General features: G+C 39.8%; 1 protein-coding gene across 1 annotated transcript in view; it reads right to left on the bottom strand.

Annotated features, from left to right (window-relative positions):
• LOC134542655 (DNA-directed RNA polymerase, mitochondrial) overlaps positions 1 to 24876 on the bottom strand; it is a 115256-nt gene that overhangs the window by 38727 nt on the left and 51653 nt on the right. The window contains exons 14-17 of the mRNA XM_063387074.1: positions 17014 to 17235; positions 15845 to 16006; positions 15636 to 15749; positions 9107 to 9352 (exon numbers count right to left, since the gene is read on the bottom strand). Of these exons, the coding sequence (XP_063243144.1) occupies positions 9107 to 9352; positions 15636 to 15749; positions 15845 to 16006; positions 17014 to 17235 (744 nt within the window). The remainder of the gene's footprint in view (positions 1 to 9106; positions 9353 to 15635; positions 15750 to 15844; positions 16007 to 17013; positions 17236 to 24876) is intronic.

Below are 24876 nucleotides of genomic sequence, written 5' to 3'. Positions count from 1 at the left end.
ATATGGCATTTTGCTGCATAGCCCCAGATTTCGCAAGCATATAATAATTGAGGGCGAACTATTTGTAAATACAGCTGTAATTTTTTCTTTCTAGGAAATTGGGGGGCCTTAAACATTGAGTATAGGCTGCGCAAAGTGCCTCGCGCAAACTGTGTCACCTTAGTGGTGTGAACTTTCCAGGTGAGCCTGGTATCTAGAGTTAAACCTAAATATCTAGCCGATTTAACAAATGGTATGGCTTGATTAAAAATTTTTAATTCGCGGTCGGGGGCGGTGTATTTTTTAGTTAAAATTAAAGTTGTGGACTTGGCTCCATTTATTTTAATGCGCCAGCGAGTGTACCATTGTTCGAGTGAGGTAAGCTGCCTCTGAACTTTGGTTAAAGCAAACTTCAAATTCGGGGATTGATATATTATTGCAGTGTCGTCTGCATATAATTGCACGTGGGCATGTTCCCGCGGGATGTCGGCTGTGTAAACATTATAGAAAAAGGGTGAGAGTGGGGACCCCTGCGGCACACCTGCTGTCAGCTCCCGAGTGGATGATTTCGCCCCCTCTATTGATACAAAAAATTTTCGACGCCATAAATAGTGGGCCACCAGATGAATATACGTGTCTGGAAAGTTAAATGTAATTAATTTTTGAATTAAGCCAGGTATCCAAACTTTGTCGAAAGCTTTTTCCGCGTCTAGCATCGTTGCGACAGTAAATTTCGCTCGTGAGTTAAAACCGTCAGTGGCCTCTTCAATGAGCTTAATTAGGGGGTGAGAGGTAGAGTGGCCCCTTCTAAAACCAAATTGGTTATCTGGAATGACTTCGTGTTCGTCCGAATGGTGTTGAAGTCGTTTGAGTAAAATTTTTTCGAAAATTTTACTCATGCAATTTAGGAGGCTAATAGGTCGCCTGTTTTGTGGTAGTGACGCATTTTTTCCCGGTTTCGGAATGGTGATAACTTTAGCTAGTTTCCATGACGCTGGGTAGGATTTAAGAATAAAAATAGCATTTATTATTTTAAGAAAGTATTGTATAGCCTGAAATGATAATTTCTTTAAAGTATCAAAATTTATTCCGTCAGGTCCGCCTGCTTTATTTTTTGGTCGCGAGTGAATAGCTTCTAAGAGCTCTTTAATTGTTACGAGTTCCGGCTCGGCTTGTGGAACGATTTGTAAATAGTTATTAACAGCTACTGTCGTGGTCCTAGTAAACTGAGGCTCGTTTATGTCCTCGTTTGGTGAAAATTGTTTTTCAAAAATGTCTGCTATAGCATTTGCTTTATCTATCGCGTCATATTTAATGCCCGCGTTTGTAACAATGGCCGGTGTGGAGATAAATTTATTTTTCCCTCGTAAATTGCGTGTGAGCCGCCACATTTGCCGAGGTTGAGTTGCGCACTCTGTTATTAAGTTTCCGTATTTTTCTATTTTTAAATCTTTAAGTTTTCGCGAGACTTGAGCTTTAAGGCGATTGTATTCAGTCCTAGCTTGCGGTGTTCTCGTTCGTTGATAAGTGTTGCGCGCCTGCCGTTTTAAAACGATTAGCATGTCTACATCTGGGTAATTTATTCGCGTAAATTCTCTTTTATTCACGATTTTCGTGTGTTTTTTGCGCACGTCTGTAATTGTGTCGGTGAAAAGTTTTACGTGAGTTTCGAGCTCATCTGCTGTGTCTATCGCTGGAGTTTCTGTAAAAGTTAATTCCAGGTCTTCGCGAAATTTGTCCCAGTCGGGAATACCAAAAGTGCGGCTAAATATCGCTGCGCAAAATTGAGCATTAAAAGTTAATTGAATAAGTACCGGAAAATGGTCTGAGTCAAGCTCATCTAATTTTTCTGAAATAACCTGCGCACCTGGTATGTTTGTAAGAGCTATATCTAATATGTCAGGCATGCCACCATTCGTTGGATAGCAAGTTGGCGAGCCTGGAGCAAAAATTTCGTAATTATTTGCTACCGAATGATCTAATAATTTTCTGCCTGCTGGGTTAGTATTTTTGCATCCCCAGTCTTCGTTTTTGCTGTTTAAATCGCCTGCGATGAAAAAGTGTTGCTGTGGATTAATTAATTTATTTAAATCCCTAGAAAGTAGTGGCTTATCTGGGGGTTTATATACTGCCGACATGCAGACATGCGCATTTTTATTACGAATATTTATGCTGGTGGCCTCTAGGTGCTCTAAGCCAGTTATTTCTATCGGATGGTGATGAATCCCGTGTTTAATTAATATGGCTGTGCCGCCCCCACGAGTGGCGCGGTCAGTGCGGTAAGTGGTGTAACCACAAATATTAAATCGATGATGCGGTGATAGGTGAGTCTCGGTAATGAATGCCACATCAATCCCATATATTACAAGGCACTGTTCCAACTCGTACGACCGAAGGCGGAGACCACATGCATTAAAGTTTAGGAGTTGTAGTGTTTTCCCCATGTTTACTGCCATTTACTGGAGCACTGTCGCGAGTGCTTCCAATAGAATGGTTTGGCGGTATTTAATGCTCTCGGTGGAGCGGATGCGTGCGTAATACGGTTCGAGTGCCTTCACTAAATTCCAATAATCGCACATGCGCAAGATCTCTGCGAGTTCCGCGAGGCTAGTGATATTATTATTTGGCTGTGCTTCTGGCGCGGTTTCTGTTCTATGCTGCTGGCTCTTCTCGACGCGAGCCTGCACGATTTCCGTTGCCGTGCGCCGCGGTGCGCTTACGCCTGACGTAGCTGCCGCGTATGACGTGGAAGCTACTGCCTGTGTTTGATTTATGCCCGGTTGGCTGGCCTGCTCGCTGGGCCGTGCGTTTCGGGGACTGCGCTCTGTTGTTGTTGTTGTTGCCCGGTGCACGTGTTCCCTGGTGGGCGCGGGGGGAGGGGGGAAACTTTCCCGCGTCGGTGCGGCCGGCTGTGCTCGCGAGGCTGTGCGCGCAGCTTTCTGTGCTGCCTGTTCCGCGGCGGCCTGTCTACGCGACTCTACGATCTTCAAAAACGCGGGGCACTGTCGCCAGGCCGCGGTGTGGCCTGTCTCTTTACAGTTCGAGCACACCTTTGGTGCCTCCTCTGGGACTGGGCATTCGCTGCGGGGATGCGAACCCGCGCACCTGATGCATTTAGGTACTTCTGAACAGTTTCCGGTGGTGTGTCCGAAGGAACTACACCTCTTACAGTGCGGGACGTCTTCCGCGCGAGTCGTGTACCGCTCAATCTTTATACCACTTGTGTAGTATAGTTGTTTGACGGCGTAGATGTCGTGCGCGCTAGGTGCCACGCACACCACGAATGACGGTGTTGGCTCGAAAAACTCTTGCCCTGAGTTGCGGTCTGTTAGCCGCCGACTGAGCTGTTTGATGAAATTTACTTTAAACCCGAGCGCGGTGAGCTCCTCAGAAATCGCATCAACCGGCGTGAATTTACTCAAATTCTTGATCACTACTTTTTCCCCTCGCTCGCTGGGCTGGGAGAAAGTGTGGAAAGGCACATCGTTTGCCTTAAACCAAGCGGTCGCTTTGTCTTGGTCCAATTTGCCATCAAATGTTATGCGCACTTCTTGACGCTTCGTCAGCGTCATTCGGTTTTTGATGCCGAGTCGCGCGAAGGCAGGGCCCAAGCTGCCTATTGCCTGACTGTTGCGGATTACGAATGGTACGCGTTTGTAGCGCGGAGCCTCGTCAGTCGGTGTCCGTTGTTGCGGTGTCGGTACCGCTTGTGACGCATCGCTATTACGCCTGCGTTGTCTACGCTCAACAGTGGTGAAGCCACTGTTGTCGTCCTCGGTTGTGGTGGGCTGGAGCCCTGACGGTTTTTTAGACTGAACAAAGTGTTCAGTCTCTGATTCGCTGCCCTCATGCGTGCGCTTCGTCGCGGTGCCGACCTCCATCTCCTCGTCGCTACTACTCATCGCAAGTAGGTGCCCCACCTTGAAAAAAGCAGGGCACACAACAGGCGTATCGTCCGACCTAACTAGCGTGGTATTCCTATCTGTTCGCCGCGTCCTAGCTACCTATCGAACCTAGCACCTTACGCACTGGCCACTGACCTGAGCTTCCTTTTTAGGAACGCCAGGCTAGGCAAAGAGAGAGGCTGACCCTTCTCCGACCAGCGCGCGGTAAAGAATGAGAAGGGGCTGGAAAATGAGGGTATTTATCAGAGAAAGGGCTACATCTTGCTCAGCCAATGACAGACGAGCTGTCTCCCCATTGGCTGTGCACCATGTAGTTAAAGCGGATTGGTTATGGTGGGTTGAGTATTGGCTATTGTATTGTGCTGCAGGGATGTTTCTCTCTTTATCAAAGGGAACCGTATTACGCACGCATCCGCTCCACCGAGAGCATTAAATACCGCCAAACCATTCTATTGGAAACACTCGCGACAGTGCTCAAGTAAATGGCAGTAAACATGGGGAAAACACTACAACTCCTAAACTTTAATGCATGTGGTCTCCGCCTTCGGTCGTACGAGTTGGAACAGTGCCTTGTAATATATGGGATTGATGTGGCATTCATTACCGAGACTCACCTATCACCGCATCATCGATTTAATATTTGTGGTTACACCACTTACCGCACTGACCGCGCCACTCGTGGGGGCGGCACAGCCATATTAATTAAACACGGGATTCATCACCATCCGATAGAAATAACTGGCTTAGAGCACCTAGAGGCCACCAGCATAAATATTCGTAATAAAAATGCGCATGTCTGCATGTCGGCAGTATATAAACCCCCAGGTAAGCCACTACTTTCTAGGGATTTAAATAAATTAATTAATCCACAGCAACACTTTTTCATCGCAGGCGATTTAAACAGCAAAAACGAAGACTGGGGATGCAAAAATACTAACCCAGCAGGCAGAAAATTATTAGATCATTCGGTAGCAAATAATTACGAAATTTTTGCTCCAGGCTCGCCAACTTGCTATCCAACGAATGGTGGCATGCCTGACATATTAGATATAGCTCTTACAAACATACCAGGTGCGCAGGTTATTTCAGAAAAATTAGATGAGCTTGACTCAGACCATTTTCCGGTACTTATTCAATTAACTTTTAATGCTCAATTTTGCGCAGCGATATTTAGCCGCACTTTTGGTATTCCCGACTGGGACAAATTTCGCGAAGACCTGGAATTAACTTTTACAGAAACTCCAGCGATAGACACAGCAGATGAGCTCGAAACTCACGTAAAACTTTTCACCGACACAATTACAGACGTGCGCAAAAAACACACGAAAATCGTGAATAAAAGAGAATTTACGCGAATAAATTACCCAGATGTAGACATGCTAATCGTTTTAAAACGGCAGGCGCGCAACACTTATCAACGAACGAGAACACCGCAAGCTAGGACTGAATACAATCGCCTTAAAGCTCAAGTCTCGCGAAAACTTAAAGATTTAAAAATAGAAAAATACGGAAACTTAATAACAGAGTGCGCAACTCAACCTCGGCAAATGTGGCGGCTCACACGCAATTTACGAGGGAAAAATAAATTTATCTCCACACCGGCCATTGTTACAAACGCGGGCATTAAATATGACGCGATAGATAAAGCAAATGCTATAGCAGACATTTTTGAAAAACAATTTTCACCAAACGAGGACATAAACGAGCCTCAGTTTACTAGGACCACGACAGTAGCTGTTAATAACTATTTACAAATCGTTCCACAAGCCGAGCCGGAACTCGTAACAATTAAAGAGCTCTTAGAAGCTATTCACTCGCGACCAAAAAATAAAGCAGGCGGACCTGACGGAATAAATTTTGATACTTTAAAGAAATTATCATTTCAGGCTATACAATACTTTCTTAAAATAATAAATGCTATTTTTATTCTTAAATCCTACCCAGCGTCATGGAAACTAGCTAAAGTTATCACCATTCCGAAACCGGGAAAAAATGCGTCACTACCACAAAACAGGCGACCTATTAGCCTCCTAAATAGCATGAGTAAAATTTTCGAAAAAATTTTACTCAAACGACTTCAACACCATTCGGACGAACACGAAATCATTCCAGATAACCAATTTGGTTTTAGAAGGGGCCACTCTACCTCTCACCCCCTAATTAAGCTCATTGAAGAGGCCACTGACGGTTTTAACTCACGAGCGAAATTTACTGTCGCAACGATGCTAGACGCGGAAAAAGCTTTCGACAAAGTTTGGATACCTGGCTTAATTCAAAAATTAATTACATTTAACTTTCCAGACACGTATATTCATCTGGTGGCCCACTATTTATGGCGTCGAAAATTTTTTGTATCAATAGAGGGGGCGAAATCATCCACTCGGGAGCTGACAGCAGGTGTGCCGCAGGGGTCCCCACTCTCACCCTTTTTCTATAATGTTTACACAGCCGACATCCCGCGGGAACATGCCCACGTGCAATTATATGCAGACGACACTGCAATAATATATCAATCCCCGAATTTGAAGTTTGCTTTAACCAAAGTTCAGAGGCAGCTTACCTCACTCGAACAATGGTACACTCGCTGGCGCATTAAAATAAATGGAGCCAAGTCCACAACTTTAATTTTAACTAAAAAATACACCGCCCCCGACCGCGAATTAAAAAATTTTTAATCAAGCCATACCATTTGTTAAATCGGCTAGATATTTAGGTTTAACTCTAGATACCAGGCTCACCTGGAAAGTTCACACCACTAAGGTGACACAGTTTGCGCGAGGCACTTTGCGCAGCCTATACTCAATGTTTAAGGCCCCCCAATTTCCTAGAAAGAAAAAATTACAGCTGTATTTACAAATAGTTCGCCCTCAATTATTATATGCTTGCGAAATCTGGGGCTATGCAGCAAAATGCCATATCGATAAAGTACAGGTCACTCAAAATAAATTTCTTAGAGCCATTGCAGATTGCGGCTGGTACACCAGCACACTAGAAGTACACCAGCTACTCAAAGTAGAATATGTAGAGGAATATATAAAACGGCAAAACAGGTCTTTTTATGGCCAGCTCCCTGAACATGCCAATACTTATATGAATTCACTTCCGGACTACGACCCAGCTGCACAGCGACAGTTTAAAAAACCGCGACTTGCCTAAGCCAGGTTATACTAGAATCCACACATCCCATGTACGCAGGGCAACTTAGCAAACATAGCAGACGTTTCTCTCTGGCCCCGATGTGCCTGTCTACGTCCTGCGGTGCAAATAATCAACATTGGACTAGCCAATGATTGACATGCCCAGGACTCGTAAACATTGCGTCAACACTACTTTTGGCCCAGCGGGGCTCTATTTTATTGCGTCAACACTACCTTTGACCCAGCGGGGCTCTAATTATAAACCAGCGACAACTCGACCGCAGGCCCAAATTCCTTTAATTACCAAATCTTTCCTTCCCCCACCTCCTCCACTAGTCCTTGCTAGTTGTTTTCCCCAGCCATTATTAATTAATTCATTAATGTAACTTTCATTTTCTTGCTAATTCGAAATGGTCCGAAGCATGCAGGTGTAGGTTTTGACCCATGCAGCGGTCCACTGCCTGTGTGTTAGGGCTGACTCCGTATGCCTGAAGGGCGAGACCCGCCTGGCAGGCTTCACCTCCAGTGCCGGCCGCGTTTCGGAAGGCATGGGTTTTTGAATTGCGAAAAAAAAAAAAAAAAAAAAAAAAAAAAAACACTGGACGAGGGCATCTCTCTGCTCGAACAATAATAGAATAGGATGACATTCATTTACTAATTTCACTCTCTAATTTTCAGGTTTAGACGACAACAGCCTGGGGGCTAACTACAGCAATACTGGTTTAGCCTAACTTTGACCGAACTATACTGGAACGCAATAGTTCGGTCCTTAAGGCGGCCAGGTGTTTACTAATCTATGTAATTTCTCCTACACATCGGTAAACTTACACGATGATATGCCTGCTTGGTCAGCCGGGTATGTGCGGCCTTGGAGCTATACACTACACTCACACAACGAAATTAATTAGGCCATTTTTGCGCACACTCCACACGCCTCTAAATACAGACATCACGACACTCTCATGCATCAGTTAGCCAACTAACTGAGGGGAAAGGGTGACCTCCCCCCGCCTGACACCTACACTATTAAAAATAGAGCCAAGCAACATGCGACAGCTATTTTACTTCTTCTGGACCGTGAGCCACCTTTAATCTTAAAATCACACACATCGCGCCCCGCCGACGTTTCCAATGATTCGATCAAAGTGACGGGGTTGCACTATTTATATTGGCGACCACATAGCGAGTTATGGGAACGTAATAGTTCCCGGTATCGCTGTCACACGCTCCCGGCCGAGCATATGAGGAAACGGCGGCAGCCCCTTCTCAGTCGCACCTGTGTTTCCGTGCCATGTGCGTCTCTGCCTGAGGACGGGAGCAGATAGCAGTTCCCGAAACGTCGCTTGTTTCTGTTTAGGTAAAACTATTGTATTTGTTTGTTTTTTCGTTTTGTCATGTTTTTTGTCTCGCTTCAACTGTTGTGCTGAATTATTTTGGGTTTCAATATTTTTGTGTTGTCATCATTTGTGGGGATTTTTTCGTTCTCTTAGTACATTTTTCTTTGTTTTTTCTTTGTTTGCTGACCATATTCCTGTTTCGGAATACTTTGTGGTGTTCATATCCTTGTTGACAACAGCAATTGTTTGCTTAATTTTGTGTGTTTTTTGTATATTTTTTTGAGTATTTTTATTTATTTATTTTATTTATTAGTTTTTCTTCAACAGAAAAAGTTCTTAGCAATGGCGTATGTCCAAAAACTTACATCAAGTCTGGGATGATTATTTTGTAAGCTCTGGCCGGTTCCTCCCCCGATGGTGTATGCGTGTTTCTACTGACTATCGACATTTGGGTAGATTTTGGGTACATTTGGGTAGAAATCATTTCATTGATACTGTTTCGAGTGATTTGGTTTGATGTATAAATTTTCCGAATCAATTCGTTATAATTGGATTTATTTCATTTCCATTACTATCATTTAAGATTATTTCGGTTAATTCACTTTGAAATGTTCAAGTAGATAACATTTCCACACATTTGAGTCCTTTCCAATGAAAATAAATGAAATAATCAACAGTTCAATATCAGAGGTAGTTAACATGTACTCAGACTGTATGAAACTTGAAGAGCGAGGAGACGTGCCCTCACCAGCGCGGCGACGCAGCTGTACACGTCCTGGGGGCAGGGGGCCGGGGAGAGGTTGACGCTGCGCGCCCCCGCCGTGTCGCGTCCCAGCGCAGCGTAGTGCTGCAGGCCGTTGCACGAGCCGTCCTGGTGCACGGGGAAGCGGCACTCGTGGCGGGCCGGGTCCCCGCTGCGCACGGCGCGGGCTATCTCCACGCACGCCGCCAGCGTCTGCCACGGCTCCTCCGACTCCGCCCACCACATGCAGCCCTGCGACCCGCCCAGTTACAGCCTTACAGCCACGGCTCCTGCCTCAACACACCTTCAACCCACGTCATTAACTGTGAACATGCTCATACTCACGTCTCTAAATCCTACCTTACATTTCCACTTAGGATGATAAACACAAGGATGATCGGTTAATACCTCTCACAAACATTTTCATTATAAGTTCATTAACATATTTTATGGAATGGAAATCACAATTCAAACACATAGAAATCAAAGATTATTTAAATTTAACAAATATATTGTAATACTACGGTATTATCAGACTAACTGAAACTGTTTGTTATTGTTTTACGTTCGAGGTTAATACCGCTTCCCGGACTTTCGGCAGTGTTTTGTTTTGTTTCTCGCATGGCGGCGCGCGCAGCTCATGCTGAATCGTCATGACAACTGCTGATATAAATAATCGCGCGGCTTTTGGAACAGCTTCTACGAGCCTATGCTTGTGTCAAAGTGACGTTTTATTGGCCTAGGTAAAAAGGACACGTACGTGTCGCGGCCGCGATTGGCTTATTTCAAGTAACAATTCATTTTAAGCAAGAGAGAAGAATAAGAGTGGAGAATGATGCCATTTAGTGTGTGGTTAAGTTAATTCCCTCGGGGAATATTTATACGTGGCGAGGCTATTTTCGGCGTTAGCACTGTGATAATTACGTCTGCATACAGGGCAATAGTCAGATACACCCTGACATTGAATGCAGAGGGCTTGCATTCAATTTACGTGAGTTACGACGTATTTTCTGAACGATCTTAATCGTCCAGAGTTAAGGTATGGCCTGCATCGTCTTTGTATTGGGACGCTAACGTAATTTTTACCGTCAACTTCATTGAACATTATTAGAACAAACTTTAATGTATTATTAAATTACGTGACTATTGACTTTCGGCAAATATTGGCAATTTAATTACGAACCACAATTTATTCGCACACAGGTTCAGAGGTCCAGAAGCTAGGAATTTCATGCTCGAGCAAGCCGGAGCAAACCCCAAAACTGTTACGTTGTGAACACTTCCAGGAACTTAAATACATTTATTTATTTTGTTTAAGAGTCAGGTTGTCTACAGAATCCCATAGCCTGGACTAATTAGCTATTTATTGTTTGTTTTTTTTTTGTGACAATGACTCGAGGTTTTTCATGCTATGTTTAATTTAATAAAAATAATTATTTAGAATATTATTATTAATTACACATGTTGAATACCTCTGGCGCCCTGTTATTAATTCCTGCAATAGAGTTCATACGTAATTTTAAAAGAAAATATTAATTTCTTCAAGTACACGTTTGTGTACAATATACTTTATTTACTTGAGCTTTTCTGATGCCACTTTCGTCATTAGTGATTTGCATGGCCTTTATACAACAAGCGGCAATTATCAAAAAACTGAGATTAGGGATGGGCCGGTCGAATCCAGGATTCGTCGAATATGCGAAGATTCGGCGAATCTGCGAGGATTCAAGTAACTAATTGGCGAAAACCACACACATTAGTAAACATTCAGCCAAGAACAAGAGAAATATGTCCGTAGATATAACCGTATTTACTCGAATATAATGTGATGATTTTTATTAAAATATCCAAAACTCAAAGTGGGGATCGCAGTATAACCGCAAACCTACATCTTTGCCGCTCGAAGAATGTTTTGAAAAGACGCGGCGCGGCGAGACAACTGCCTCAAGGTCAGGGCCGGCGCCAGCAATGCGGGAAAAACGTGAAGTATGTGATTTAAGGGATGATAGTCGCACATTTTATAATCAAACCGTGCACCAAAAACACATTTCGTTCAAATTAAAACAGAAAAACGGAACTCGGACAAAGACTGAATTAACGCATAATTATCTTCGTAGTACATACTAACGAAAAAATAGGTAGTTTACTCGGGCAAAGACGTTAGAGCCGTCTTTATACTTGTTGCTAATTGATTGCGTTAATAATACACAAATATTTATAAACTTGTTTGGAATTATTTGTCGTGACACGTTTACAAACACGTTACGTTATTTATTTTACGATCTGACAAATAGTAGGCACTACCGTATTTATTTCCGAATCGCTAAGACAGTTTTCTTGTAACTTTAGTTTCGGTCAGTTGTTTGGGTATCTGTCCGGGAAGGGGGTGGTGACGGTTTGAGTTTAATCCCAAATTTATTTTCTAAAAAAGTTTACAGGTTTCTTTAAATGAAAAAAGTATAGTTTTCCAGCGACTATTTCGTTTGAGGCGTACCTGCGTTGCCGAACTCCTGCTTTTTTTGTAAGGAATTAAATTGTTGCGCTACACTAGCGCCGCCTGTTGGCAACATCCCGAACCAACATGGCCGCCAGCAGACAGCCCGCGTCGACAATAGATAGCAGCACAATGCTGCGTCGGCCACGGGCCAAGCCGAGTAATCGATTGCGGGCTGAGATGCTATACTTACGTGGCGTGGTGGGGTATTCTGGTTATTTTGACGCAATCGGTGATCGCATCCGTATTTCAGTTCAACTAGTGATGTGTCGGTTCTACTTTTTACCAGGTTCTCGGTTCGGTTCCGGTTCTTAAAAATTGGTTCCCGGTTCTGAGTTTCAGGTAAACCTCCACACAATTTCAAGTCGCACTTAAGATACAGTATACCCTAATAAATGGTGTATTTATTTAACATGACTCATCAGTGACCTACTGTACCATAATTTAGACCACAAACAAGTCACTTAGCCCCTAGATAGAACAGTTTCTTCTCGTGTCACTAGATGCTTGAGCAGCCTGTACCTACAACCTGTGGTGCAGTAATACCTCGTAATACAAACTAACAGATTTCTTTTAGCTTGATCCAAATTTAATTTAGGCACACCAATTATATATTGAGAAAAATGTAAATATTTGGTCAAAATAAATTTTGTAATTTATAAAAATTAATAATAAAAACTAATACTGGAGTAGCAAGTAATGTTTGTATTATAAATGGTAAGGGATTGAATACTTAAGTTAGCAGAGATCTGTTTAAAGAGTACAGTAGAACCCTGTTATAATGTTTTTCAAGGGAGCACAAGAAAAAAACATAAGCAGGAAAAACGTTATAAGCAGGAAATCTCAATTTAGCACTTAACAATGTTTGAGCTTTGTACCAATGAACTCACCAAGCTATGTAAACAACTTTAATGTTAAAACCAAAGATAGTATACTTGATACATGAATTCTCTGAAACAAGCCAACAATTTTTCAACTTCGTCTTGTTCCCTGGTTAAATTTTGTATGTCTTTAAAGATACACTGCCACATTTTTTGTAAAATTGTCTCACGATTCATGATGACAACATTAAGAGTGAGAAATCTACTCCTTCGCCACCTGAAAATGTTTAATTTTGGGATTCCTACGTATGAATGAAAAAAAAAAAAAATTATTTGTAAGCAATAGAAAACACTTTTAGTTATGCCCTCGCTCAATGGTTGGCAACTTAAATATCGTAGGACTATGTACGTGCATCTAAATACCCACTGGAATGGCAAGGAAGAGAAGAGTTGACTAAGGGTGCCAACTGACCCGTAACTATGAACATTGTGTACCTTCAGTATATTGCATAAAATTGTATTTTAACAAACTTCATGTATTGTATTGCAGTGATTGTAAACATAAACATACATAAAGGAAGCTTTTTATCGTAAGTGTTGGAATAATTTGGTTTTAAAACATTTTTTCCCCATTTATTGAATGTTAGAAAGCAAACATTATAAGCAGGAAATTACACTATTTATGAATGTTGTATGCAGGAAATAAATACATTGTCCTTATGAGGGAAATATTGGGACTTTTAAATATGACATTATAAGCAGGAAAACATTATATGCAGGAACATTATAACAGGGTTCTACTGTATATTAATACAGTATATGTTGGTTGTATTATAAATATAAGTAGTAGAGACCCAGAAATTACTTTAGTAGCAAGTTTAAAGTTTTTGGGTGACAGACATCAATTCTTGGGTGAGATTGGAGAAATTCTTGAGTAAAAAAATACATTTCTTTAGTTACACGACATGCACAACAAACCAAGTGACATGTTAATTGATATAATATAACATTTAAAAAATATAAAAAATTATTCCACTAACAAAAAAAATATTTTCAGGGAAAATGTTTTTATACTTATTAAATAAAATTGAATAAATAGTTATATCTATGAAATAATGAAAGGACTCTTTGTCTTGCAAAACCCAACTCTTCAGAATTATGGAATTATTATTGCCATTGAGTCGTTGGCTCGAAAATCTGTGGCTGGGAAAAATGACGGGTGGAACTGCTGAAAGATCAGTGTGTCAGAAGGACATATGAAGGGAGAACATCCTAATGGGGAAGGGGTGGGAGTGATGGAAAAACTCGGCCAGCCAGCACTGGAGGAATGAGACAGACAGTGTAAAGTACTAGTCTTGTGGCCTTGAAGGCGTTTAGAGGTAGGGCAAGTGGACAGAACAAGGGAAGTTTTTGTTTGAGTGCTGAAAGACAACTTTAAATATGTCAGTTTGTGTTTTGTACTTGCAGCTTACTACAACTTGTTTTGAATTTCACTGTACAGTATTATTATTTTTTTTTTTGGTACAGATAAAGATGTATGAAATGGACAATGATGACTTTAATACAAAAATATTACAATACTTTTTTCTGAAATGTATAAAATTACAAGCAAAAAATACTCACAAAAACCTTGTAATTCGTTACATGCCATTCTTCTAGTCACAATTAATTACACATGAACATGCGACCACTCCCGCGTCTCCGGTTGCCCGGGGGAACCCACACCGAGCGCCAGCGAAATTGGCCAACTCTCCCCAACCGGCCGCTATCCCCCCGCCTATCCCTTTACACACCAGGCACAACTTGCATTGAATACATCTTCTACTTCTTAATAGTGTTCAGTAATTTTTCTCAAACTTGTGAATCAAGAAAATTACAGGACTCTACTAAACCCATTTTGATTAAATTTGAAATTCAGTATCTCATATATTGGTTTGAAACATAGGGTAGCTTTCATCAAGTAAATACACGTATTTCCTTAGGGAATATCAATTACCTAAAATCAATTTACAAAAATAATGAACATTGACAGTGGTCACAATAGTAATTATGAGGAGAAAAAAATATTAATTTTGTATATTAATAAATAACCTGCATATTGTTACGATTTTCCAGCGGGTTCGTAAAGGATAGCCCAATTAAAGATTTTTATCACACACACCGTTTTATTTATTTCCACTACTTATGTCACTTACAATTAATCTTCTAAGAAATTAATTACACTTAAATAAATTTCAATTCCCCAGTCACTCGTTCCGCACACCTCGCTGGGCCGCACCTCTGGCGCAACTCTCGCCGCAGCACCCCTCGTGGGTCTCCGCCGCAGGACTCCGTCGCCGCACTCCGCCGCTGCCCGACGCACTTCCCCTTCGCCAAGGATCCGCTCGACTCCTCGCTCGCAACTTCACTCGGGACTCCGCCGCGCCCGCGACTCTATCGCCCGGAAACTCCACCGCGGGAAAACTCCCGACTCCACTGAACTCACTCACGCCCTGGAACCTTCGTCCAAGGACTTCGCCACTCTGCCGCACCCGCGGCACTATCGCCCGGAAACTCCGCTGCGGGAGAACTCCCCACTGAACTCTGTCGAAGGTCGGCCCAACCTCCTTATATAGCCCTTGGGTTCCCGTCCAGAACAATCGGGCATGTCTCTGAGATATTGCACGACCTTCGCCGTCGAAATGTCGAGAAACGCGTCGTGAGTTCTGTTGAAGGATGCGGCGGCTGCTCAAAGAACGCCGATAAACGCAACAAGCATCGGGTTCCCACAAAATGCGCCGATAAACATGTCTGAATCCTTTTATTCCGCAGTGCGGCCTCTTTTAAGTAACTCGATCTGAGGCAGGTGCGCGCTGCGACGGTCAGGATGTTGCGAGATAGTATGACGAGATACCAGGGAGAGGATGCGGGTGGAAGGGGGCGCAGACAGGCCGAACGAGCGCGGCGACGCCAAGCACTGCAGCCAAGCGCGATCGTAACAATATGTTAAAATTTTCAATAAGCATCTTATTTTACACTACTAGTTGATTAAAATTTTAAAATTTAACAAGAAAAACATCGAAATTACCACTATATGATGTTGATACTGCGATCATCAGTTATTATCATGGCAATATAGATATGTATGCTTTGCGATGAAATATAAATTTAACCTGTCAACTATAAGCACAGCTGGTTGTACATAATTTAAAGTACGATATCGCAATAAACTCACGCTTACAGTTAAAGGGTTGTCTGCAGAATCCAAAATTTCATCCATCATTTTATTTGCGTACTGGAGTCTCTCGGACAAAGGTTCCTTCTTCTTCAGGCCCGTCAGGTTGATGGCGTGGATCTTGAAAGAGAGACAAACCAAGCGGAACTGAGCACAGGGGAACTGCAGCTCGGCGCGTGAGGACAGTGCGTGCGAGGAGCGCGTGAACGCCGTACCTTGAGCCAGTCCAGCCCCTTCTGGCCGAGCGGCTCCCCCCGGGCGAAGCAGAGGATGGACCGCGCCATGTCGGAGCACAGGTGGTTGAGGTGGGGCGCGCAGGGGTACACGCGGCCACGGAAGTCCATGTTGTGGGGCAGCCAGAACACCTTCTTGCGGTACTGCAGTCAGCCGACACGAAACACCCGACCACACTTCAGCTCGATGATGCAGTACACCATAGGAGGGTTTCAATCTGAGACTAGCCCTTTTGAACACGGATGGGCCAATCAAATCCTCAAATACCATCAAAGCTTTATTATTTTAAAGTTTTGATGATCAAGGAAAATAATTCTAACAATATTTGAGGAAGGGAACTTCAAAAATTCTAACAATAGCATCTATGTGGTTCACAAAGACCACGTCATGTCTCTACACAAGCTATCAAAGAAATTTTTAAATCTGCCGACAATTACAATGGTCTGAGAATGTTTGTTTAGCATTTCAGAAAACATTCCTGAATCAAAAAGAAATTGTTCGTAACATACCCACGTTTATAAAAATTGAATGGGTTAAATTTTTCTTCAAAATTGAATTTTTTATTTTATTTTAATGTAATCCTGACTCTTGAAATCTAGATTTTGATTTGAGGACCTCTTTGAAATTCATGATTATTCATTTTTGAGAAAATTGGATTCAACTCAAAACTTTTTAATGCATCCTTATTTCATATCTAGACAAAAGTATTTACACACAGTTAAATGGTTGCAAAAGTGTTCCATGCTTTCTACAGCATGATTAGGTGTAAAGGCATCTAGGGTCTTTCCTAACTCGGACCACTCTCAAAATAAATACACATAGTTTTAGTTAATTAGGAAAAAATAAAATTAGCACACATCTCTCTCTCCCCCCCCCCCCCCCCCAACCACATAATACAACCCCAACAATTTCCGCACAACCTAACAAAAAGACTAAGGAGAGGACTGCTATTTTTATACCATTGTTTCCCTTTGTCTATTGTATCATCTTTAAAGAAGTTTTCCTCATTATCAAGCAAAAATAATTTTATATAAGTAAAAGGTTTTCTAAAAGGGTTTCCCTGTGATCCATTTCAAAAATATTTAGTTCCAAAACTTGCCAGAAGAAGTGTACGGCAAGTGTGAAGCGGAAAGCAGACAGGAGCACGTACGTGGTGGGCGAGAGACAGCCGGTACAGGGCGTCGCACCACAGGCTGTACATCTCCGCCTTGCGGCGACGCACGGCCATGCGCTGGCGGTAGAGCTGGGCACGCTCTTGCTTGCTCATGTCCGGGGTGACGGCGCTGGCCGCCGGGACGCTGGACGGGGGCTCCGGGATGTCCAGCCTGCTGGAGCCTCCGGAGTTGAACACTTCCAGCACCACGTCCAGAACCTGCACGACGTAACATCATCTCCAGACGACAGTACTCATTACTACCATTACCAGTAGAGGTACGGAAATTTCATGAATTCATTTTGCTGTGGTAGCTAAGCGAACCCCAACGAAGTGGTCCCACCTGAAGTGACTACCACCCACGCTACACCCCTGTGTAGCGGGTGTACAACCCAACAGACACTCCACGTTGTACCCAGAGCGCTCACACCCTGGTAGCAGGCCGTCACACTGCCCGAACAAACACCGAAGGGTAAGCTGGACTTAAGTCATTTTTCGTCGACAATCAGACTTAGCCCAATTCGCAATTCTTATGCACCGTTTTTGTGTTCTAAAAGGTTTTTAAAGATTAGCGGGAACTGTTTACTAGTTGAAATTTTGATTGTGTTTCACAACGCAGCTGCTGGGGGAGCGAGCGAAGAGTGTCACCTGCTCGAGTCTGCAGCTACTGACGAGGGACAATGAACGATGGGGCATGGTGCTGCCTCACTACCATGGTGATGGCCGTAAGACCAGCGACGATGTAAGTCTCACTGAACTATGGGGAGCCCTGGCTGCTGGAACTTCCAACGAACTCTGCTGTGTTAGTAATAAACTATTTTAAAGTTTGCTTACCAGTGGTTTGACAGAAGTAGGAATGCAGTTTGAATGTCAACTACTAGGTGGACATAGTTTAGAGCAGCTCAATTTTAGTGGAGTGTTTAGCCATTATATTAGTTCGGCCTTTGTGGACCAGTAAACGTACTTTTGAAGGAGTGGTTCGTTTGGGCAATAAACTCGCACGTATGCTGAAGAGACAGCTTATCGAAGAATTTGTTCAGTTAAGCTAAGCACGGTGAGCACGTTTGTTCACTACGCACGATAAAAAGGTGTGTGCGGTGCTTGCTGCTGGCGAGTCAAACCCGCCACGGTAATCAAAACGGACGTGCCCGAGTTGTGCGTCCGGTTGTTTAAGCACAAAGGTGATGAGCTGCGAATTCAGTTAATTTATTTGCAATGAAGCTGAAACATTTTCACGTTAACTCTATGTGACTGCAGAGCAGCTGAAATGTTTCAGTTAGACCACAAAAAAGTAAACTATTTATTTTTTGCAAAGTCATGTATTTTGCCACATGCGTGCAAACTTATTAAGGCTAAGATCCTGAGTTTATCGTGAGCGGGCAAAGACACGCGTAGTTACCTAAGTCCTCAACAGAGCGCACTAGCAGTACGGGTGAACGATGTAGAGACGCGCGGAAAAGGAAGGGGGGTGGGAAAGAGGACGCTGTTCTCAGAATTCTTATCGCCCAGCGGGGAGTCATGTTTACGACCGGTCAGGGAGAGGGGGGTGGAGGAAGGGTGTACTCTGCCTCGGCTAGTATTAGATTTCCAATCCCTTTGCCTCTCTGTCCATGTCCCTCACACCCACCCAAGAATACTGAATCCTCAACAAAGCGCAAGAGAATAAATATTACTATTTTTGGTACATTTCAGTTAGAAACCCGTACGTAACCGAGTGCAACCCAAGGTAATTATAATAAATATTAATTTGGTGCACTACACATATACGATATACAAATTGTATGTTTTACTGTGTTGATTATGTGGCCAAAACTATCAGATTTGATCTCTTTTGCAAGAACGCTCGTTCACAGCTAACCACTACATTCAAATAAGTTGACCAGTAATGTAGTTTTCCTGCCCCCGTAAAAAAAAATATTTAACTGTGTGTGTGTACAACAAAGGTTTTGCGCTTCTACAAATTTTATTTCTTTACCCATTTTGTCACAGGTGTGTGCGTATATGTATTACACAAACAGTTAAACGTTGACCACCTAATAGCATGACGTTATGTTGCAAAGCGGTATTATTTGCTATATTTTATATCTGATTAGGACTGTATTTTTCTGTGCAACTATATATACAGGCGAACTTTTTATACTATCGGAGAATTTTTTGTAGCTGAATATCTGTCTTCAAAATATTGCAGGTTATTGCAATAATTTTAGTGTTTTAAATGTATTATGTTTTTAAGTATGTATACATGAGGCTAGAGCTAGAAAAATGTTTGGTTTGCTTTTTTAGCTGACCTGCAGCTTGTGGCTTTTGATTACACTTCCTTTTTTATATGTGATGTTTAAAAACGATATTAGTAAATGTCCTGGCATTCGTACTTCTTGTAAAAAACATAATCATATTTTCGAAAATTAAGCTATAATTTAGTAATTTATTATTGCAATATAAATACTTGTGTATGTCAGTCGCGTCTGGTGAAATGAGGAGCTCCTTCACGCTATCCCTACTGGTGACGTCAAGCATCACTGGTAGTTCGTCTTTTATGTATGAACTGGAAGTCCAAGATGCTCGAAATAAACATCAGTTGTAACTAATAATAATAATAATTTAATTCTGAAAGGACCACATACTCGAAGAATCGCCTTCTCTACGCAATCAAACGTGTTGGAAGTAAAATATCTAAGGAGTAGGCTACACGTCATAGGTTGTATAAGGGAGCTAACCAAAGGATATTTTATCGTGAATACAGATAAAGTGATATTTTAAGAGTAGTAATTACCCCCTCCCCCAACACCACCCACAAACTGATGGATTTATTGACACATCTGTACATAAAAAAACACTGTTCCAGAATCTGCACCTGAATCGTCTTAGTGGGGAAAAGGTGTACATAAATTACAATCACTCAGGTTATACAGAAGGTAATCAACCAGAGTAAGTGATTAGGAGCAAGGAATACTAATGCAATAAATATGCCATTGATATAATTTAATGATAATTTTTACTCACGTTTTAGAAGTTGATATTGCTGAATAGCAAATTTAAATTTTAAAATATTGTAACAATGAAAAATTGCGAACCAATAAATATTTTTTGCTTAGTGTATCATTTGATTATGTCTTAAGACAAATGGAAACTAGATATTATGAGTACGAAATATTTTTTTAAGTAATAAAATTTACATAATAAAATACTTACATTCATACAAAATACAAATCTTTTTCTTAGATATACAAGTATAACTACAATTCATTTTCGGCCAACGAACATATAGTTATGCTTCGGGCCCTGATAATAATACATAATTACATTTTCACTTTTCACCAAAAGTACCTACATGAGGCACAAAAGTCAACAAATCTTAAAACACAATAAAAATATATCCGGTCTACATTATATTTTAATACAAACACCAATACAATACTAATTTTAACTGAACATTTTTTGGATATATGCATAATTTTTATAAAATTAATCAGAATGTAATGCAGTTACATGTTTGCAACCTTGCGTCTTCACTTGCCTTTGACGAATCCGGATAGGTTCAATGTTAAGCCAGCCGAAAAAGATGTTTAGATTTTATTTTTAAACGCATGTGAAATTAGTCCTTTTTTTTAACACTTCATCGCTGTCACGTGAACTTACGGCAACTTACATTATTGTTTTACTTTTGTTTTGTAGTAACGATTGGTAGGCTAAATATGTACATGTGTTTGTCAATTTATTTATTTATACCAGTCAAATACAAAATAAATGATATTTATTTTACGACCTCTTAAATTATTTAAATGATATATAAAATATGACCAAACATTTTTCAAATGAAAACGTATTTTCAACTGGAAGTACGCGAGAATTACACAGATTCATTTACTTGCGTATTGCATAGCATAATTCACGTCCATTTTTGACAGCCTTGCGACGTCACTTCCAAAGTATATACAAGTATATTCTTCAGGCGAATTCGGACACGGCATTATAATCTGCCATTATAGGCTAGAAGACGTGTTCTTACATTTGCTTGGAGTTTTAAATTATTTTTTTGAAATAATAAAGGCAATTTTAAAGTTTAACTCCATTGCAGAAACACTTACGCAATATATTTGGTGGTTCTCTGCAAGTGTATTTTGTGTTTTATTCTAGTTCGATAATGAAGTCAATCGGAATTTATTGACTTTTTTTCAGATTTGTTTATACATTAGATGTATATAAATATAAAAAATTATGTAACAGGATGGATCTTAAATGGTTTGAACAGTTATCTATAATGACTTAGTTGGTTTGTTCATTAAAAGCCTTTCTTTTTTACTGTTCAAGTTGGATTCCTTTATAACTCAAAAAAATTATCACGTAACTAAAAAAATAATGAAAGAGCTTAGTTCTGTTCGTATGTAGGTGTTAATTTTATGAAAATAATGTAATACAATTTGTTCTCTAGATAAGTAGATTTAGAAGTAAGGCTTCATATTTCAGTCGTTACCATGGTACGACTTCCGGAAATGTTTTAAATATATTTGTTTTTACAGAAGGTACCGGAGCTTGCAGGTTGCGCAGAAAGGAATTGTATTGTTTGTGAGAGTTCTCTGTTGGTAGTAACACATATGATATATGTTTGATGTTCTGTTTCCAACTCATCGTTAACTAAATTTTACAGACTGATAATTATTCTTTGATTCAAAATCTAAGTTATTTACAGTGTTTAAAATATACTTTCTTGCGTTTAAGAATATTTCGTTTTGTTTGTATGATGTTTGAGTCACCCGCAAAGATGAGATAGTTATTTTATACTGCTTCTTTCGCGGTTTTTTAATTTTAGTCTTGACAATGGGGAATGAATTATTCAGGCTGTGATAAATAGATAGATTATGCTTTATATCATTAAGATCAAACTCTTCTATTTTTGTGCATTTGATAGTATTCCTAGTTTAGTTAATTTATCCAACAATATATTTAAACAATCGAGGCCTTAGATGCTTTATAAAAAAACTCAATTGATTCATAATCAGTTGCCGTGTATAGATTTATTTTGTAGAAAATAAGCAGTATGTGTTTTAGTACTTACAGTTGATGTAAAACCATGTATTAAATTTGAAAGTATGTTGTGCTTTTCATATTTAAATTATCATACAATGATCAAATATTTTTTGATATAAGTAAGGACACCTGTATTTCGCGAATACATCTCGTGTCCGGCTATTTCACACATAACTGTAGCTTTTTTCTTAGAGGTTTGGCGAATTGTGGGCGTGCAGCAGTACGGTAACTACGTCCTCATTGGCCCCGTCAAGTGCGGGAAAACAGTCTTCACCGACCACAGCCAATAATTAGAAGAAAAATCTACAGTGTTTTGTAAAATACCTTGACACGAAATGTATTCGCGAAATACAGATGTCCCTAGATATAAGCCGTAATTGATCTCGGACGATAATTTTCTTTACTGGTATTATCACCTTTCTTATGCAGGAGAATAGTTTTTGTAGTCTTGTGATACCCATTCTGAACGAATTCCAATAATGGAATATGTGTTTATTATAATAAATTTGAAAAAGAAATTATAAAAAATTACAAATTAATCTACTGCACATAAATCACAGATTTTAAAAAGCCAAAATTACTATAATATTCAAAATATTACAGAGCGTGCCATGTAGAAAACACGGACGCATGTTGTTGTCTAAATGAAATAAATAAAATACAAGTCTGCGGCTTTAAAAACCAAAGAAATAAAATGTTTCATAAATATTCAACGGTTATAAGGGTACAACCATTCATTACACTGATAGGACATAGTTTTTCAGTACATCATACTGATTCCAAACCAGACACACATATATAAATAATTTGTGTTACACTTCAATTAATTTGGCCATGATTTAAACCTGATAAATAAACAATGCAAACAAGCGGAACTGTACAGAGTATCTTCAAATAAAATCTGGGCCAAAAGTAAATCTATATTTTAGTGCTCAATACAATTCGAAGGAAATGGAAGATTTTTTGTAGTATTATAAATGATCATACAAGGATTGCTGATTTGGTTTTGTATTAATTTTGAGCGTAAAACTACCCCGAAAATATTGCCATCGTAAACATTACTATGAGTCTGATTGGCCATGTTGGTGATATGCACGATTTTCAAGGCTGTCTCCCGATATTATATGATATGTGTTTTATTTTTTATACAAAATGAAGCACGAATATGTTTTATATTTCTTGTGTGTGATACCAGTTGCAAAGACTTTGCAGTTGGATTTTATGGGTAGTGAATCAGTGGTATAAAATAACTTCATTTATTTTTTCCCGATAACATATTTTTGACATTAGTATAATTTTATCACTCGCCAAGCAGAGAACCTTATTTTTTTTGGTCACGAAAAAAATTGTTTGTATTCAATATCAGCTAATAACTTATTATTGCTTATGTCATCAAATACATTTACAGTACTGTTCAATTTGTACAAGCATGAGAAGTAAACAATAATTTCTGCAACAGCGTTCTTCCGAAAGAAGGTATACACCGATTTTAAAGGTGCGTGCCTATTTCTTAATTTTATTTTTTTAATAATTAGAAAATAAAAATTGGTACTTTTCCGAATTTCCTCATTGAGGCTGCGACCCAAATTTCAAGTTTCCAGCCCTTTTGGTAGTGGGTTGGAATTTGTATTGGCCAGTATGTGAGCGAGGGAACTACTTTTTGCATATTCGAGCAATTCAAAATTTAGGCCCTAAAGTTTAATTATAACAATTTCACGTAAACTAGATAGCTCAAAGGCTGGTAAAACAATATAATTTTATTTCATATAATTCTGTATCAATTTCATCGAAGTATTACACACCCATTTAAACACATTTTATATACATAATAATTTTACTTCAGCAAGGTCTTCGGTTTCTTGTAACACAAATAAAATTACCTAAAAAAATTACGGGAAATACTTAAAAAAGTTTTTAAATTGTAATATTTGCCAAAGAATTTAAATAAATCTAACTGCAAATGTAAGAACACAGTATAAAGGTCTTTAAAATTGTATTTTTGAAAATTACCTGAATTTTTATTTGCTAAAACTCCTCATTTCACTTGTTCAAAAGTATTTACATGTATACATATGCGTGCGTGTGTGCGCGCACGTGGAACTTATGTTTCTATGATCATTTATAGTTGCAAATAATGTAGCGGAAGTTGAATTGAAAAATATATAATTCTTTTTGGCCAATATTTGTTTTAAAACATAATTTTACATGACCCCAGATGCAAAAAAAAAAAATCGCCACTGCCTTGTAATTGCGTTTCTAACGAACTTGTGTAACTAACGAAAATGCTCAAGGTTAGTGATAAAATAAATGCTTGGGTAGTGAAAAATCCATTGTTAAAAACCAAAAGTAATTTTAAACGACCTTTAGTTAACCATACTTGAACGACAGCATCGAGAGATTGTCCCTATTTTTTGTATCGTTATATACATAACTAAATCATTACGGGAGGAAGTTGCCATAGGCGGCTGGTCCTTCAGTTACTAATTTTTTTTAAACATCTATTAATATTTTTATCATAACTCATTTATGTAACATTACACCCAGAGGTATAGCCCATACTACCAGAGCTAAAGTCGAGGTACAAATATAATTAAAGAAACATAATTAAATAAATTATAACTAAAGAAATATAATTAAATTAATTTATACAAAATCATTGTCATTTTGCAAATCAATTTTTTTACAATAATTATTGAAATATTCTAATAAAATCTTAAACATTATATATTTGTCTTGAATAGAAGTATAAATAATAAATTAAATTGATTTTGGAAGTTATATTATTATATGTTTGCTATTATTTTAATACACCGTGACTAAGATAATATGTGA

Source organism: Bacillus rossius, assembly GCF_032445375.1.
Source record: "Bacillus rossius redtenbacheri isolate Brsri chromosome 9 unlocalized genomic scaffold, Brsri_v3 Brsri_v3_scf9_1, whole genome shotgun sequence".
NCBI classification, from domain to species: domain Eukaryota; kingdom Metazoa; phylum Arthropoda; class Insecta; order Phasmatodea; family Bacillidae; genus Bacillus; species Bacillus rossius.
Note: the sequence above shows the minus strand (reverse complement) of the source record. Positions and strands in the feature narration are given on the sequence as shown.